Raw genomic sequence first — 16379 nt, 5'->3', positions numbered from 1 at the left:
GGATTTGAGACTTTAGTCTTTGCAACTTTACAGATCTTCTTTATGCACCAAGAGCTTGTAACACTCCAAAGAGAAAGGGAAAATTGAAATCGCATCATATGACCCCTTTAAATATGAGCTTAAATATGCAGATACCCTGGTCTGGAAAAAAACGTCAATTCAAGTTTTTAGGTAGGCCTATATAATTGTCCGGACCTCGGCTGGTGAGGAGGGTTCATTACTGGACCTCAAGCAATTTCAGTTGAAGACTCCTGCTCTAGATCAACATTCGCCACGATTCTGTGCTCATGGGAGTCTCTTAAAAGATTTTACATACCCAAAGTTATCAAGACTTCGAAAGGTAGTCAGTGGAAGTACAGTGATGTGTCAGAACTCATAAGTATTACAGTGACAACTCTATTTGCAAGAAAAATATGAGGGCTCGTATCATACAAGTTTCAAAACTCTGCTCTCTTCTGTCATATCCTTGTCTTTAATTTTTGGCCTACTTTTTCAACTCCATGGGTTAAAGCAACCCCACTAACTCGATATCCCCCCTCCTCCCCTCCCCCTAGTTGTGGACTAGTTTTGAGAAGAAATTGGGCGGATTTTGTTGTGAGAACCTGGCAACCCCGTTCGTATTGTTTTTTTGCGCATGCGGGTCAGTTCAGAACCATGATCTGTTCACACTGGAAATCTGATATTCGCCACATTTAAAACAACAACGTGAATAGCTATACAAAAAATCAGATTTGAGCAAAAAACGGAATTGGCTCGCGCTAAGGCTCGCGGTGTGAACGTAGCAGAAAACAGCACGCAAGTAACGAGTTCTATTTTTCGTCTTCTTGAGCAAATACACACAAAATGTCAGAATGGCTGTCTTGACGAGTGTACAAGTAAACAGTCTGTAACATCTTAAGTAAACGTAAACAGTTAAGAAAATATCGGATGTGTGTCAATATAATGGATCCGTGTATTTCTTATGTTACTAATGTTAATCAAACAACAAAAGAAAAGTAGAGAAAAACTCACTGCTCTTGTCTTAACTAAACATAACTTGTCTTAGGTATTTTTGTATATTTACTTCATAGTAATACAGTTTTCACAAACACTGGTAAGTTTATTTAGGTAATTTATATCTTTGTATCTAATGGTCTCTCTGAGGGCTAAGCCCCCCTGAGGATGAAATCCTAGAACCGCCCCTGGGTGTTGTATAGAAGATGGGGGGCAAAAGGGGCATTTCAATGCCGCCCACACATTCAAAAGCAAATATTAATGCATAATCAAATTTTTTACCTACGAAGAAAAATACAAAAAAATCTAGCTTAATTTTTTGTTTTTCCTTTTCTTAAACAAACCGAAAAAAGAAACCGAAAATCAAACCGTTTCTCATTTCTCTTTACGCTTTTTAAGTAGAAAATCAAATGACCAGAAGGTACACGGACCTCGTCACCTGGCATGGTTTTGTATACGGGTTCATATTTGGATCCCAATCTGGATATTCTTTAGCTGGATTGCATTTACAACTGCATTCCAATGTGTCTGAGGTGTGATCGGATAAAAAACATAAAACAATTGATGGGATATTGTTTATTAAATGAGGAAACCAGATAGTAAGACTGTCACTTTAAAATATTAAGCATTACACGCTGATTGCTTTTTCTTTTTTTTTTACTGACGTATAAAAATAGAGCATGACAGAACATGAACAACCCACTTTGTCAAAGTGGTGGATAATTATTATATGTAGCACAATCTTTGTATTACAAATTACTTGTATGCAGTTTATCTAATGTGGTTAGAATCTGTAATATGATGATGTAAGAAAAATAGCTGCAACGTGATGCAATAGAGAGAGAACAGAAACAAAAAAGTAGGAGTAAAGTTTTCATATGTGGTCTAAGCAATCAGATGCATTTACACTTGGGCAAGACTCCTGAGGTTTGAGTGATTGGAATACTCATCTTGAATGCATCTTGGAGGACATGTTCACATGGTCTTTTCATGAATGGATAGTTATCTGATTAGTTAATAAATAACCCCAAAATTGTGCTAAAAGTAAGTGGGAAAAAAAGGTTAAAGGAGACCATGCAAATGAGAACAGAGAGATGGACAAAGCAAAATCTTGTCTATAGAGAACTGTGTAACTCATTTTTATTGCCCATTGATTTATCTTTTCTTCTCTACCACCTGCCTTTATTGCTTTCTCATCCTTTGTGTTTTTCTGTATGGTAGAAGAAATGCAGGGCTTCTTTCAGAGAGTGTCAATGCTATTAAATTAATAATCACATATATTAAATAGATGAACAATGCGTTTCATTTATGCTTTGCCCAAGCATTGATTTATTGTTTTCCTTGAGAAACAGTAAATGTAATGACCATGAGAAATCATCATTAACGTGTTCTGTTCCAGTGTTTATTAGAAACCTTGATAGATATTTAAACAGCTCTGTTCACGCTGTTGATCTATGTGAAGCGCTTGAAGAGAAAAACATTTCTCTATTGGTTAAAGGTGGTTAAAATTGGTTTGAGTTTTGTTTCACATTGAGGCATGGGTTTATTCCATAGCAGAAACAGAAGAGAGACGTCTAAATGCCTTTCTGTTTTGCAGTGTTTATCGTCTCCATTGTGGAGATTAGGATGTTGGACTGGTCTTGGGCGTCCTGAGAGGGGTCTGAGGGGTCAGATTGGAGGGTCATGTGATCGATGAAGCAGGCAGTGAGGAGACAGAAGGCTTGACTGGAATCAGATGAAGAAGCTTCTCACTCAATATCAACCACACACGATGCATTCAAAAATCACTGAAAAGTCACACTGTTGGAGATGCATAAATAGAGTGTGAGGAAGCACAGCATCATTTTTAAGGCATATTGATGAAGATGACCATTTTTAGACAGAAATGGCAATTAAATGAGTCACATTTGGCAATGAATAAGGGATACAATTATATAAATGTCAGCCTTTTTTCTCATACAGTGCTTGGGCAGTCTGACAGTTTAATAATGGTCTTGCAAGACTCTTAAACTTGTGTGAAACATTTTTCAGTGTAGTTTTTGTAGCTTATTTCACATTTTTACACACGTTCCGTATATAACACATATGCCACAGATGTCTGAAGCCATTTTTTTCCACAAATGATCTCAGTTGGATAGACATACTCAGTATGGCTTTCTGCACATCTTGTCATCGTCTTCTACAAAGCTTGATAAAACGCACCAGAACTATGCAACAACACATGCCATGTATCAGAACAGAAACGGTCTTCCTTCACCAAGACTTCTTTTTCTGTTTGCAAATGAGACATTTCACCAAACAGTTCCTGCTTTTATAAAGGGTGCATTTGATTACAAAGACTCGCCACCCTCACAATTGAAATCTTGAACTCAGTTCATTGCACTGATTGAAGGACAAAACCAAACTAAAAACGTCTTTTCGCTCCAAGCATCTGCCTTTCTTTGGTGGTGACACTGCGTGACGAATCATTAAAAAGAGACGATATTTGATGTGCAGTTGTGTGTTGCATGGTTACCGGCGAGGATTGAGATTGTAAGGTGTCAGAGTGTTGATTTTCAGTCTGTTAAGAGGTATCGGTGTGGAATTGTGCTGCAAGGCTTTCAGTTAAGTGCACAAATCCTTTAGATTAATCCAAAAGCAGTCATCAAGCTCTGACATGGCCATTATGAGACCTTCTCGCAGACACAGTACTTTTCTCTGCCTCTTTATGGTCCCTTCACCGCGTGTTAGGTTCTCACGTCTTTGCGACATGAAAGTCTAAAACTGGAATTATTTATGGGGTCAAAGACGCATATTATCTCTGTTGAGGTAATGAAGTGGAAATATTGGAAGGGAAAGAGAAAAGCTCAAAAGATCTGAAGATTGAAAGAGAGTGAGAGATGAAACGCACAAAAGGTGAGCACACGAAAGAAGAAGGTAAATGGAGAAGATATCTGATTCAAAAAGAGAGAGCGAGAATAGAGTGTTAGCAGATTGAAGTGTACTGGGCATTCGATAGCAAGATAATATACTCTAAAGGTCAGAGTGGTGCCGGATTGATTCAGCGAGCTATACTTGACACGAGCCTCAGTGCTCACTGAAATAATGTGTCTGTGGCAAATCAAAGCCATGTCTACAAAGTCATCACGCTGACATCGTCACCTTAGTGCCAGAGAAGCACGACCTGAGGGACACTCCAGGCGATGTGCTTTCACAGCCCAACTCGCCTAAAAGTAGTTCACCCTGATCTGGGAACAGGGTTATTGTTTCCTGCAAATTGTAATAGGCTAAAGTGATCCTTGATCAGAACTCGAGGTAATTCTCAATTACTTTCTCTGCCTTCGCAGTGCTGCTGTTGGGGATTTTCCTGTACACGCGCTGGCGGAGCTATAAGGGGCTGAAGGAGGGCGTGTATCACGTGTCTGCCCACCATGACGGATGGGAGGACATCCGAGAGAACGTGCTCAACTACGACGAGGAGGGCGGCGGGGAGGAGGATCAGGTGAGCGCATGACTTCTGTTTCCAAAATTGATTTCAGTTCACAGGTCAGAGAATCCGACGCCTGCTTCCAACACAGGAGGACAACTGAGTGCTCAAAGTTACTATGACAACTTGTACAGGTTGTCATGACGCCCGGTCAGAGGCACCCTTGTCAGTTTGTCTCTATGACAACCTCTAACATTTAAAACATGCGCTCTGATGCTGATGACAAGTGGCTTCGCTGAGTACTGAGAGAAAGTGTGACATCTTGTTTTGTTCGAAATGTGGCTTTTTATTTCCAGAAACCCACCAAACAAGAGGTTTGGGCTGTTTGATGTAACTGCCTGCTCCTCTGATCTCTCTGAAGTATGTGGGTGTAGATATGTTGCAGGATCTTTTATTCTCATATCTGCCGTGTGTAAAATCCTGTTACATGATTATCAGATGCATAGTGGTGCTCTGATCCTCTCCATCTGATGAGGCTTCACACATCTCCCTCATCATGTAATCAATTACGCCCACACCCGTGTCACCCACATCTCCCTCTCAGTCTCTCTTCTTCCTCCTCCTCTTTGCCTATTATTCCCTTAATGGGCATTATACGTTGTTCTTCCTCCCCCGAGAGCTGCACTGCTAAATAACGAGAGGAATCATCCTCGGTGGAATGGGATTAATGTTGACGCTCAGTGGGAGAAGGGGACCGGTGTCTTGTTTTGTTGTGTTGACTGAGTGTGTAATGACGGGCTGTGCTCTTCTCTGTGTCTGTCAGGATTCTTCCTCTCAGGTGCAGGAAGACGCAACACAAAGGTGCTAATCTGAATGCAGTGTTAGCAACTTGAATCCGGATTAATGCCATTAACAGTTTGGGGGATAATAAACTACATGATTAAGAAGTACAGAAAAGCAGCTTATTTTGTCAGTGAGCTTATTAGTCGTAGCAGTTTTTCGTGACAGACGTTGTTATTCCACCAGTTCCTAAATGTAATGACACGTTATGTAACGCTAATGATCTTGTTATTTGTCAGCACTTTATGCATCTAATTTCCACCTCTCTCGCTCTCCTTCAGAACGCCTATGACATGGCAGAGCTCCAGAAGTCCCTGCAGCCCAGCCCGGCCCAGTCGGTGCAGTACAGCCGATCGCTAGCCATTCACCACCACCCTCCCTCCCAACAGCAACACTTTTGCCAGCCTGACCCCTCCTCCAGAGCGGCTACGGCCACCACCACCTCCTCCATCTCCTCAGGAACCGCCACCATCCGTAGGGACGTACCCCCCTGCTGCTCTCCGGCTCAAGGCCAGACTGCGAATCCCAGCCGAGCGGCCCAGCTGGCCCGCAAGAGCTTGTCGTTCTCCAGCCAGGACCTGGCCCGCTACCTGTGTGAAATTATCCGTGATGCCGACCAGCACCCGGAGACGGCGCCCTTTGACTCCCTGCAGGTCTTCTCCACGGAGGGGGGCGGCTCGCTGGCCGGGTCACTGAGTTCCTTCAGCTCTGCTGGGCTGGAAGAGGGAACGGCGGCAGGTCACGAGTGTTTGAAAGAGTGGGGGCCGCGCTTTGAGAAGCTGAAAGCCCTCTATGAGCGGGCCGAGGGCAGCGACCTCTAAAGAACTGCCAGGAAGAGTTCCTGCAGTGCGAGGAGAGGAGGGAGACCACTAAGGACTTGTCTAAAAACCAGAGGGATTTTTCTTATGCCAAAAATCCCTACGCTTTGGCTTTCTCTGGCGAGTGACATTTGGGACTCCCAATGAGCAGCACATGGGAAGTGCTAATCCAGGGCACAGCAAGTTGTGGTCATGGCAATTTTTAAACCCAAAGCGGCATCTTTATTAAAGTGACTTGTGGATGACAATGATTTTAGTGGAACCATTTGTTGTCTTTGGGACCGACACTGGCGGAGCGCTTTGGACGTGTTCTATGTCTGTATGGTCTATATGTTCTTAAATAAAAGTAAGACAGGAAGAAAAATAAACTGCCGTGCTCAGATGCGACTAGGAGGGGGGTTGGCCTTCTCCTTTTATGGGCCACTTTCTGAAATCAGTTCGCCGCATGTTCTGTCAGAGTGGCCACTTGTGTTCATCAATCATAACTTCATAGTTGGATACTGTTGATTTTTTTTCTATTTGCTCAGCCTTCCGCTTAGATTTTATTCACTCGGATGCGAGGATGAAAGAGGAAGTCTGCGGGAAAAAAACTGAAGATGTGTGAAAAACACAGAGGAAAATGAAACACAAAGCAGCTTTATTGTTTGGCATTTTAGGAGACATTCCTTGGGAATACAAATTATGTCCTCTCTTTCTAGCCAAAAAGGAGTGAAGGAACGGCTGGAATACAAATGTGGCTGAGTGGCTGGCATGAGATGGAAGTTTTCTGTAACTGAAAACTCTCTTGACTCTCACGCTTTACTGAGCGGTAGCAATCAGAGTCTGCCAAACTAAAGGATAGTCATTAAGACAAATGAACAAATGTGTGTGTTGTTCCATGTGATCAACTCAAACATGATATCGAGCTCTGCTGGAGGTGCTTTCAGCACTGGAATGAGCTTACAGACCAGTTTGCTTCCTCCCGACAGTATCATATTATTAACCAAACCAGCTTACCCGACCATATCGTCATTTCCTGTTCTACTATAAATAACTCCTTGTATCCCATCACATTATTCGGCACTGCAGTGAAAGAAATGGGCCTCGGCACCAGGTGCATTTAGGGCGTGGCGGTCCAGCGGTTTCAGAGCCTGAGCACCTCCCATGTAACATGTTTTATGAGGCTGCATGGGGTGAAGGAAAAGCAAGGTAAGCTTGTGTGTGCAAATGGAATAACTAAAAGTCTCCCGCCGTGAGGCCTCAAATGCCAACCTTGTATTTTATGCATTTTAAGGCAGTTTTTTGCCCTCCTTTTATCATTTCAGTTATTTATTTATTTATATTTTTCTGGAGAATGCCGTATGTGGAGCATGACAGGCTGGCTGAGGAGAGTGCAGCGAGTAGGAGTGTGTTAAAAGACATCAGAGTGCTAATCCTAATGTGAACTGATCGCTCACTGTCATGCTGTGAACCAAAGGATCAGGGGAGTTGGAAAACTCGATGGAGAAGTCGTCACTCTTATTAAGGATCTTAAAAAGTGCCAATATTTCCAAAGGCAGTAACAAGAGAATAATAAAAAAAAAAAAAGGTTCAAGTTGAAGCTAAGAAATATAGCTGGAAGTGCAATGCTTGCTATTTCATAGAGTTCAAAAGAGGCCAAGGGGATTGGCGCTTGGAGTCATCCTTGTAAGGGGATTGGGGAGGATCCAGTGTGAGGTGAGAGTATTCATGAATGAAGCATGATGGGCTCTGTCTTTGAATCACAGATATCCTTATCTTACAAAACCAATTCCTCTTCGATTTTGAACCAATGCCACCTGTTTATTTGTGTGGTGAATATATACAGTACTCTATTTTGTGAAACAATGTTTTTACCTCATTTGTGCATATCAAAACAGAAGCAATTGCTTTTTAAAAATATATAAAGGGATCTAATTCTGTTTAAACCTTTTTTTTCCATGTATTATTTAATCTTTAAGTTGGTAAAAGTATATTGACATTTTGTATTTGCATTGCTTTTTTTTCTTTCTCAATAAATGGAGTTCTTCTGTTACGGCTTCAATTATGTTAAATACTGCTATATTCAAATGAAACAGCAGGGTTTTAAGTCTCTTGATGAATAAGTGGCCTATTTTATATGGAAACGAAGCTGTAATTAGTTTGGGATAATGCTGAACATGAAATGAGAGCGGCCTAAAATCTCTGACCTGTATTTCTCAAAATGCCTTTGTGATTTCACTTCAAATGACAGAAATGCTTTTGTAGAAACAGAGATCTGCAGCATCCACCATACAAATCTGCTTTAATACAAAAATGGAAATGTACACCGAACATCCAAAGACAAAACAACACTTTTGATGGAAACTATCCATCTGCATGAAATACCACAGTAACAAACTAGTGCAATGAACTGTACCAAAGAACTCTTACGGTTAAACAATGCCAGCATATGAAAACAAAGCACACAGTTCCATAAAGATCATCTCCTGATGAACAATGTGTTGTGACAGAGACGTTGTGTGAAGCAAAGGTTCACGTGTAAATTGTCTGACAGGTAAGATAACAATAGTGGTTTCACCATATTATAATACAATCACAGAATTACACGGAGGAGCACTCGTGCTACAAACCGAATTTGCAGAAAAAGAAATCCCATGTTTATCTTTAAACACTTCAGAGTTCTTCAAAATGGTTATGTACCTGTGCACAAAGAAATTCATCTAACATCCTGGGGAAGAAAAAACACAGCAGCAAAGATCTAATGTAGGTAAATTTTGGTAGCACTTGAGGCCACTCATTTGAAGGTCTTTTGAATGCATGACTCATTAGCGCCGCAGAGCTTATCCAAAAATGGAAAGGCACTTTCGTACACTAAACTTTAGAGCTTAAGATGGAAAAAAAAATAGCATCATAACATTGTTGACCATTTAATATGTTTAACTCCGTTTTAAAAAGACTCAAACTGAATATTTCAACTGAACTACAACTTCACAACGGAGGATTAAGGAAATGTATTGAAATGTAATGTCCCTGTTTACAACGTCAAATGTCTAAACCCTTTTTAACCATCTATAGTGTCAAAGTGATGACCTCCTACTTGCAGAATTAAAGCACAAAACATATACAGTAGTAGAGTCCAAAAGTTCGACACCACATTAAAATATGAGAATAAAAATGAAATTTAAATTTGATTAAGATTTTGAAATGCAATTCACCATTTCTAGGTCAAAGTAAATTTGTGACACTTATTCTTACAATGAGTATTTATGGCATGTTCTCTACGCCCATGAGTAAGGCTGGTTCTTGAGTTTTTTTGTTTTTTTAAGCAGCCAGACAGTAGGATGTGGCCCAACTTAACACCGGCCAACAGTTTGGCAGATATAAAGACAACACTACAACAGCCACTAATTATCCCAAACAGCTTGTGTGAATTCCAAATACAAAGCATTTTTTCCCCATTGCTATTTTCTCTTTTCATTTAGTTTGCGACAGGAATGAGGCTGTGAAAGCAGTCATTGTGTCTTCACCTCACATTTTCTTTAAGTAACAAATGTGTGTGAAAGAGCCTAAATGTATTTGGTGGAAGGGCATGTGTAGAAAGAGATGCAATGATCAGAGAGAGAGAGAGAGAGAGAGAGAGAGAGAGAGCGCAAGCGGGGTGCAGACTGTGAGAAAAAGAGATCCCCCCCCCCCTCTCCATGTTAAACTTGAGCTCCTGTTGCGGCAGACCGGCTCAGAGCAGATTTACACACACACAAACACACACCAAATCATCTAGTGCGTGCTGGCTCAATCAGGCATCTCTCCGATCTCTCTCATGCACACACACACACACCTGCTACTATCACACACTCACTGAACATTCCAGATGGGGCGTTCAGCCATCCAGTGAAGGTGGGCGACTGCTGTTGAGGAATGAGCATTACGGACTGTTCTCAGCTTTGTTTTTTCTTTTTGAGTTTCTTGAGTTTGTACACATGAAATGTCTTGTTTTTGAACACTCGTGTGAAGAGGGTTGAATAAGGAGGCATGTCGGTCTTAATGGCCTCACAAAACCGCGGGTGAGATGCCGAGATGAGGTCCGGCTCATTTTCACCTGGCCCGTCCATGATCTGTAATAAAAACACACACAAATCGGTTTTGAAATGGTGCTTGTTTTCCATAAGATGATATTTCTCTACAGTGAAAAATACAGGGCAGATTCTCAGATGAACAAGTGTCTCAGAAGTCTTCTTTTAAAGAGCAGTCCTTAAAAGGAGCATTCTTTATCTTTCAAATCTTAGAGAAATTGTGCCCTGAGGTTTTTTTAAACATTTACTTTGAGATATATTCCCAAATTAACAGAAAGGCCTTGAAATGCTGCTGTGAGATCATTTAAGCACTCAGAGATAGAAAGAACTGCCACCCATGGGAGAGAGCAGAGTGGAATTGGAAAAAAATAAAAAATAAAAAATAAAATCCCACACAACACATGGCTGTTTCTGGGCCATCAGTATTGCATATATACTGCTTCTTCAGTAATTCTGTCTGCAGTTAACAAGCTTTAATTAAACCAGATAGATTTAATCAAGGTTAAAATAACATATGCACACAGAAGATGTTACAAAAGTGTATCTTATTCAAACTGCTGGAGGCAGACTGAGGGAAAGAATCGGGCTACATCAAACGAGTAAGTCAAGTTTCACTGACTGCTCGAAGTCGGATCAGAGGAGCAAGTGAGGCAAACTTCTGTGAGATCTTTCAAAGGCATGGCATTCACCTCAGACGCATGAATGACAACTGCTGACAGGCTATTTTCAGATGGAGCTCTTTGCTAGGATGCGGGGGAGATGGTTTTTTTAAGCTGACGTGTGCGCAGATATGAACACAAAGTGCTGCAGCTTAGAAAAGTTGCTGCTGCTGCTTGCTTTTGTCAGATATTATGCACAACTGTAATCAACTACAAAAGAACAATCAAGCTACCCAAGCGTAAAAAGTCACTTAAGCTAGATTGCACACAGGGTGAAACAGTATTTAATAACTATGAGCTGTGGGTGAGTGAGAACAAGATGTGACAAAATGAAAAATGTAAGCATCAACTTTACACAAAAACAGTTAAAGACATTTAATGTGAGAAATTAAAACACCTCAGAGAGCTGAAGAGATTTGCAAGATAAAAAATAATCAAAGCGAGACCAGTGAGCTTAGCATCTAACTCAAATGATATTTGTTTATAGCCACGTGAAGGATTCAGTAAAGGGCAAAGTTGTTCGTTTTAGCCGCTCTGAAAAAGCCTCTGGTTCTTGCAGAGAAACGTTCATTTAAATGGAACGAGTGGTGTGTGTGTGTGGGCATGAACTGGAGATGCTGTTTGTGACCTACATGTCCGTTTGCCAGGTCGAGCAGGTCCCTCAGCCTACAGCCACGGCTGTGCCTGCGCTCGTAGCAGATGCTGTCCTCCAGCACGATGTAGTCCGCTCCAACCGAACCGAGCTCTTTATGAACCTCCTCAGCAGACTGACGCGCATAGATCTGATATACCTGCAGGGAACGAAAGGGCAAAGATGGGAGAAAGATCGATATTAGGTGATGTATCTTAGAACTTAAAGGCTGCATTTGTTTGTGCAGTAAAAATGTACTGCTAGGTGGTCCAGATTAAAAAACAAATTGTTAGGGAGAGAAGATTTGGGAAGAGATCCCATCAGAACTAATCTCCTGTATAGTGGGGGGGGGCATAATTTAATTGTAAAGTACTAATCTACTTGGCGGGACAAAAGTTAGAGCAGTGGTTCCCAACCCTGGTCCTGGAGGCACCCCAACACTGCACGTTTTGCATGTCTCCTTAATCAAACACACCTGATTCATTCAGGTCATCAGCTCATTAGTAGAGACTCCAAGACCTGAAACTGGTGTGTCAGAGAAAGGAGATATGCAAAATGTGCAGTGCTGGGGTGCCTCCAGGACCAGGGTTGGGAACCACTGAGAGTACACTTGCTGCATGTCTCATAAAAGGTTCAAAAGTGTCAACATTTGGGAGAATGAGCAGAGCAGAACTCAAACAGGCTGTTATGTCTTAAATGAAAGTAAACAGTTGGGAGAATATCAGATGTGTAGCAATATATTGGACCCATGCATTAGGTCCTAAAGTGACGGCAGTCTAATATATCTGCTAGTGTCCGTGTCCTTAATTTTACTGAAATGAAGACCATGTTTTGGTTGCTTTAGGAGAAGTGGTTTTATTTCATTTTAAGATACATGAAGGCATATGTCACAACGACCTTAATATCATTCATATTTAACAGGTTAATAGATCTTTTCTCAAGAAGCCTATAATGAGTTTGGAAACTTTAGAGAAATGCTTAATACATTAATTAAATTCATTAATATAACTAAAACTGTTAGATCTTATGATATTTAGTTGACTAAAACAATTCAGATGACTAAAATATGACAAAGTGGCATTTTAATCTAAAGACAATGACTAAAAATAAATACAAATTTGCTGTCAAAATTACCACTGATTTGGAGGACGTATGTCACTGGTTTGGCACTGTTGGAAGGGCCCACCAGCAGAAATATCACTAAATGCTTTTTAAACTTACAGTTTACAGCTATTAAAACATGTTATTAAATAATTCTGCATATAAAGAAGGCATTTAAGTAGTGCATAGACAGTATCACAAACCATGAAAATATATTTACAGTATTTTAATTAATGGAGCAATATGGCAGCATAATTGAGGATGGTAAGATTAGGTTTGACATTTCCGTATATCACATGGATATGCGGTTCAATGTGGCAGAAAGGCTGCTGTAAACTCAGTGGTAGGGTTTTTGTGCCCTTTTTATTCATAGTTGTTGACAGACTATCACAACTAAAACTCATTTTCTCACAAGTAACGGTTGCATACTATACAGAGAAGAGAAGAGAACGCTCTGATGAAATCCATGGCAACCAACCAAACAACATTACTGTTACAAGAATCGCCAATCTAATAAGTCATAAAATAATATTGGAAAAATGAATGATGGATTCATAATGTACTTGCTGATATGATGTATAGGTATTTATAGAAAATTTTCCATGACAAAATGTAAATAAATACTTTTATATACAAATATTATTTTGTATGGATTAAAAAAAAAATGTTGCATTTTCTCAAATGAGGCAATAAGGGAAGGATTGCCTCATCACCTCAGTCTGATGAGAAAATAATCAACATTGCAAATATCAAATATTATGCAAAGTGAATTACAATAATGATCAAAGCAATATGCACTTTGTCTCCTTGAGCTCATTGTTTCAGGAGAGCTGCCACCATGCTGTGATTGGCTGATCACACTGTCATTCTGGCAATGCACTAATGCCCACCTCTCATGCTCGCAACATATCTGCAAATCAGCACGAAGAGGTAAATTCGGTGGAAATGAATGGACTAATTACAAAGTAAACATCTCACCGACTCTGATATTTTCACTTTGGCCTTACATGAATTGAAAAGATTGAAACATGATCATGATGGATCCACTTATTAACTAGCAATCAGCTTAGTTAAATTAAAGCTGATTCTACTCTCAAACTTTCATTTAAAACTCAAGAGTTTACTTTAAATCTCCATAATAAGACATAAAAGCTACATACAATATGCTTGTTATTGTGGTATTGTTGTTATTAGGGGTGTGCAGCGAAGCCAAATATTTCTGCATCTGTATGTGTTGCAACAACAAAATTAGCTTTATTCAGATAAAATCGAATGTGGGTGAGGGTTAAACTGGAAGTTTGTCCAAACTATATGAAAACAGATCAAAATACAAAGGTACAAGAACTACAATCCCATGAAGCACTGCTAATGATACGGTCTAATTAAATGGAGAAATATAAAACTTTATTTAAAGATGCTACAGAGAGAGAGAGATTTTTATTATAAAATATTCAAGTAGTTTGAGAGCATTCACAGTGCGGGTGCTAAAGGGATTCTCTGATTCTCTGGTGTAGATTTCTCTTCAGAATTATGGGTAATGTAGTTTTTCACCAGGAATTTCACTGTTGAACACAGCATAAAAAATGAGTTGAAAATGCTGACTGATGCTTCAAGAAAAGCATATACCAATAATTAACAACATTGTACTGTAGCTCATAGTAGGTTTGCCTTTAAAGGTTTGCAAGATACTGTTAAAAATCAATCCCATTATTTGTTTAAATTGATGAACCCCTAGTTATTTTTGAAGCAATGTGGAAAAAGTTTGATTTGACTTGATTTTTAAAATAATGTTAATATAAACATACACAATTATAATAGTATTGGTTACTTCTTTATAGTTTAAAGTGTAAGGTAAATGTTCAGTATGCATTTAAGTGGGAAACAGTGTGAACATCAAACTTGAACCAGTACATACATTTATATTTTGCGGTGATAAAACCCAAACCAAGAGGGGACTTCCTCCTGCCTCCTCATTTTAAAGTCCTCACACACCCTTGCAACCTCTCTACACGTCTCCAGTTGGAGAACCTTTAATGTACTGATTTGATGGGTAATGTGTGTCTTTCTGTTTAGATCAATTCTCATCAATTCTCTGAATGAAGCAGGAACAGTAGAACAGGAGTCTGGTCTTCCACCAACTGTTCAGATCCATATTTTCTCCTCCTCTACACTCATGAACAAATGAGAGAATGAACATCTGATCATCAGAAACCTCCTCTGACTTTGACCACCTCAAAATTCTGCCTCACAAACTCGAGCAATGAACCTCTGCTACAGGCAAATGTCCTGTAGTGAAGCCTAAGGAAACATGACGTTTCTTTCAGACAGAAATAGAAGAGAGTGACAGCTGATACAATCAGAATTACAGCTCAAAACAGACGAGTCAGTGTACATTACACATTTTAATGAGGATGTTTTTATAGACAAGTGCCCTCCCTGTTTCTTTTATGCACCAGGACATGGAAGCCACGCCACATATCACAGCAGTGCTGTGGAGTTTATTTCACTTCATAAAGATGCCCACTGGTGTCAACTTCCAACCACCCCAATTAGAAACCTAATTAAACTAATTATGCAAAAAGTCACACTTCTGCTGATGAGGCCAAGTATATAACACTGCATATGTCATTAAGAAAACCTTAAAGAGGATTTATGAACCATTTACTCATGATCTCCTTGATACGGCCCATTTGTAAGCTCATCATTAAGATTATCAGCTGATTTGTAAAGGTACACACTTTTAGACTCCAAAGCATTAACTCTTTCTAACAGTATCTAAAGAGTTTTTAGTGTTAGTATTAGCTTCTGACTGATTTATTTCTGTTTCATTTATTTCAATTTACATAATGAGGCATGACTGCATAAGAAAAGATTTGATTCTTTGTTCAAATGCTTCTGAGAAGTTTCATTTTATAATGCAGACCTGGGTCTGACTGACCATATGTTCAGCTCTGCATCAAAACATTATTGTGCATATTTTATGTAAATAATCTTCATTAAAGGGGTCATATGATGTTGCTAAAAAGAACATTATTTTGTGTATTGGGTGTTAAATGTATAGCATATTTTTTAATAAGGCAACAACATATGATAGATACGATAGGACAAAACAAATACAGTGCAGCACGTATCTAGATACAGTCTATGAGCACGAAGTGCTTACAATGTGCGAATCCGGTGTGCAGAATCATGCGCTTGAAGCAACATGGTGTCACAACCTGACTCTGCACACCGGATGTACACATTGTAAGTGCTTCGTGTTAAAAACTGCAAAGCACAAAGGGAAGAGAAATTTATGCGTAGTGTATTATATCTGTGCAACAGTTATTGAGCCTTTCTTTTAACAGTTTTAAATTTCAGTTACTGTGCACGTTAAAAACAATTTATAGTCTTTTCTACGCCTGTGATTTGTTCTCACAGACACCCGGTAGCAAGTAACAAAACGTACTCGGTTACTAACGTAACCTCGGTTCCCTGAGATATCCAGAGTATCCCCGTAACTTCGACACCCAGGGGTCGAGAGCTAACAGGTGAACAATGCCAGAGAACTTGGGCGTGGTTCCAACGGAAGACCATATCCGTTTACGCAGTGCGTGCCTATTTCAAGCGGAAAGGACCCTGGCCTGTAAGGCCGGAACTTCCAGGTTATAAAACCTCACAAATGTGGACGGCGAGGCCCAGCCGGCTGCCTCACAAATATCCGCAATGGACACACCACTGGACCAAGCCCAAGACGAGGCGATGCCTCTAGTCTAGTGGGCCCATACTCCAATGGGGCATTGAAGGCCCAAAGAAGAGTACGCTAGCGAGATGGAGTCTACTATCCATCTAGAGAGTCTTTGCTTCGTAACCGGAAGCCCTTTGGTGCGGTTACCGAAGCTG

The 16379-nt window shown here is 40.1% G+C and overlaps 2 protein-coding genes across 2 annotated transcripts in view; one reads left to right on the top strand and one right to left on the bottom strand.

The window, feature by feature from the left end:
- Positions 1-7947, top strand: part of LOC107680491 (neural-cadherin-like) — a 188152-nt gene extending 180205 nt beyond the window's left edge. Inside the window, exons 30-31 of the mRNA XM_016476377.1 lie at positions 4320-4474; positions 5521-7947. Coding sequence (XP_016331863.1) covers positions 4320-4474; positions 5521-6060 — 695 coding nt within the window. The 3' untranslated portion in view covers positions 6061-7947. The remainder of the gene's footprint in view (positions 1-4319; positions 4475-5520) is intronic.
- Positions 7948-9344: 1397 nt separating this feature from the next.
- LOC107680469 (probable C-mannosyltransferase DPY19L3) overlaps positions 9345-16379 on the bottom strand; it is a 58184-nt gene continuing 51149 nt past the window's right edge. The window contains exons 18-19 of the mRNA XM_016476355.1: positions 11398-11556; positions 9345-10148 (exon numbers count right to left, since the gene is read on the bottom strand). Of these exons, the coding sequence (XP_016331841.1) occupies positions 9972-10148; positions 11398-11556 (336 nt within the window). The 3' untranslated portion in view covers positions 9345-9971. The remainder of the gene's footprint in view (positions 10149-11397; positions 11557-16379) is intronic.

This window comes from Sinocyclocheilus anshuiensis, unplaced genomic scaffold (genome assembly GCF_001515605.1).
Source record: "Sinocyclocheilus anshuiensis isolate Anshui unplaced genomic scaffold, SAMN03320099.WGS_v1.1 scaffold1496, whole genome shotgun sequence".
Lineage (NCBI taxonomy): Eukaryota > Metazoa > Chordata > Actinopteri > Cypriniformes > Cyprinidae > Sinocyclocheilus > Sinocyclocheilus anshuiensis.
This window is presented reverse-complemented; position numbering and strand designations above follow the sequence as displayed.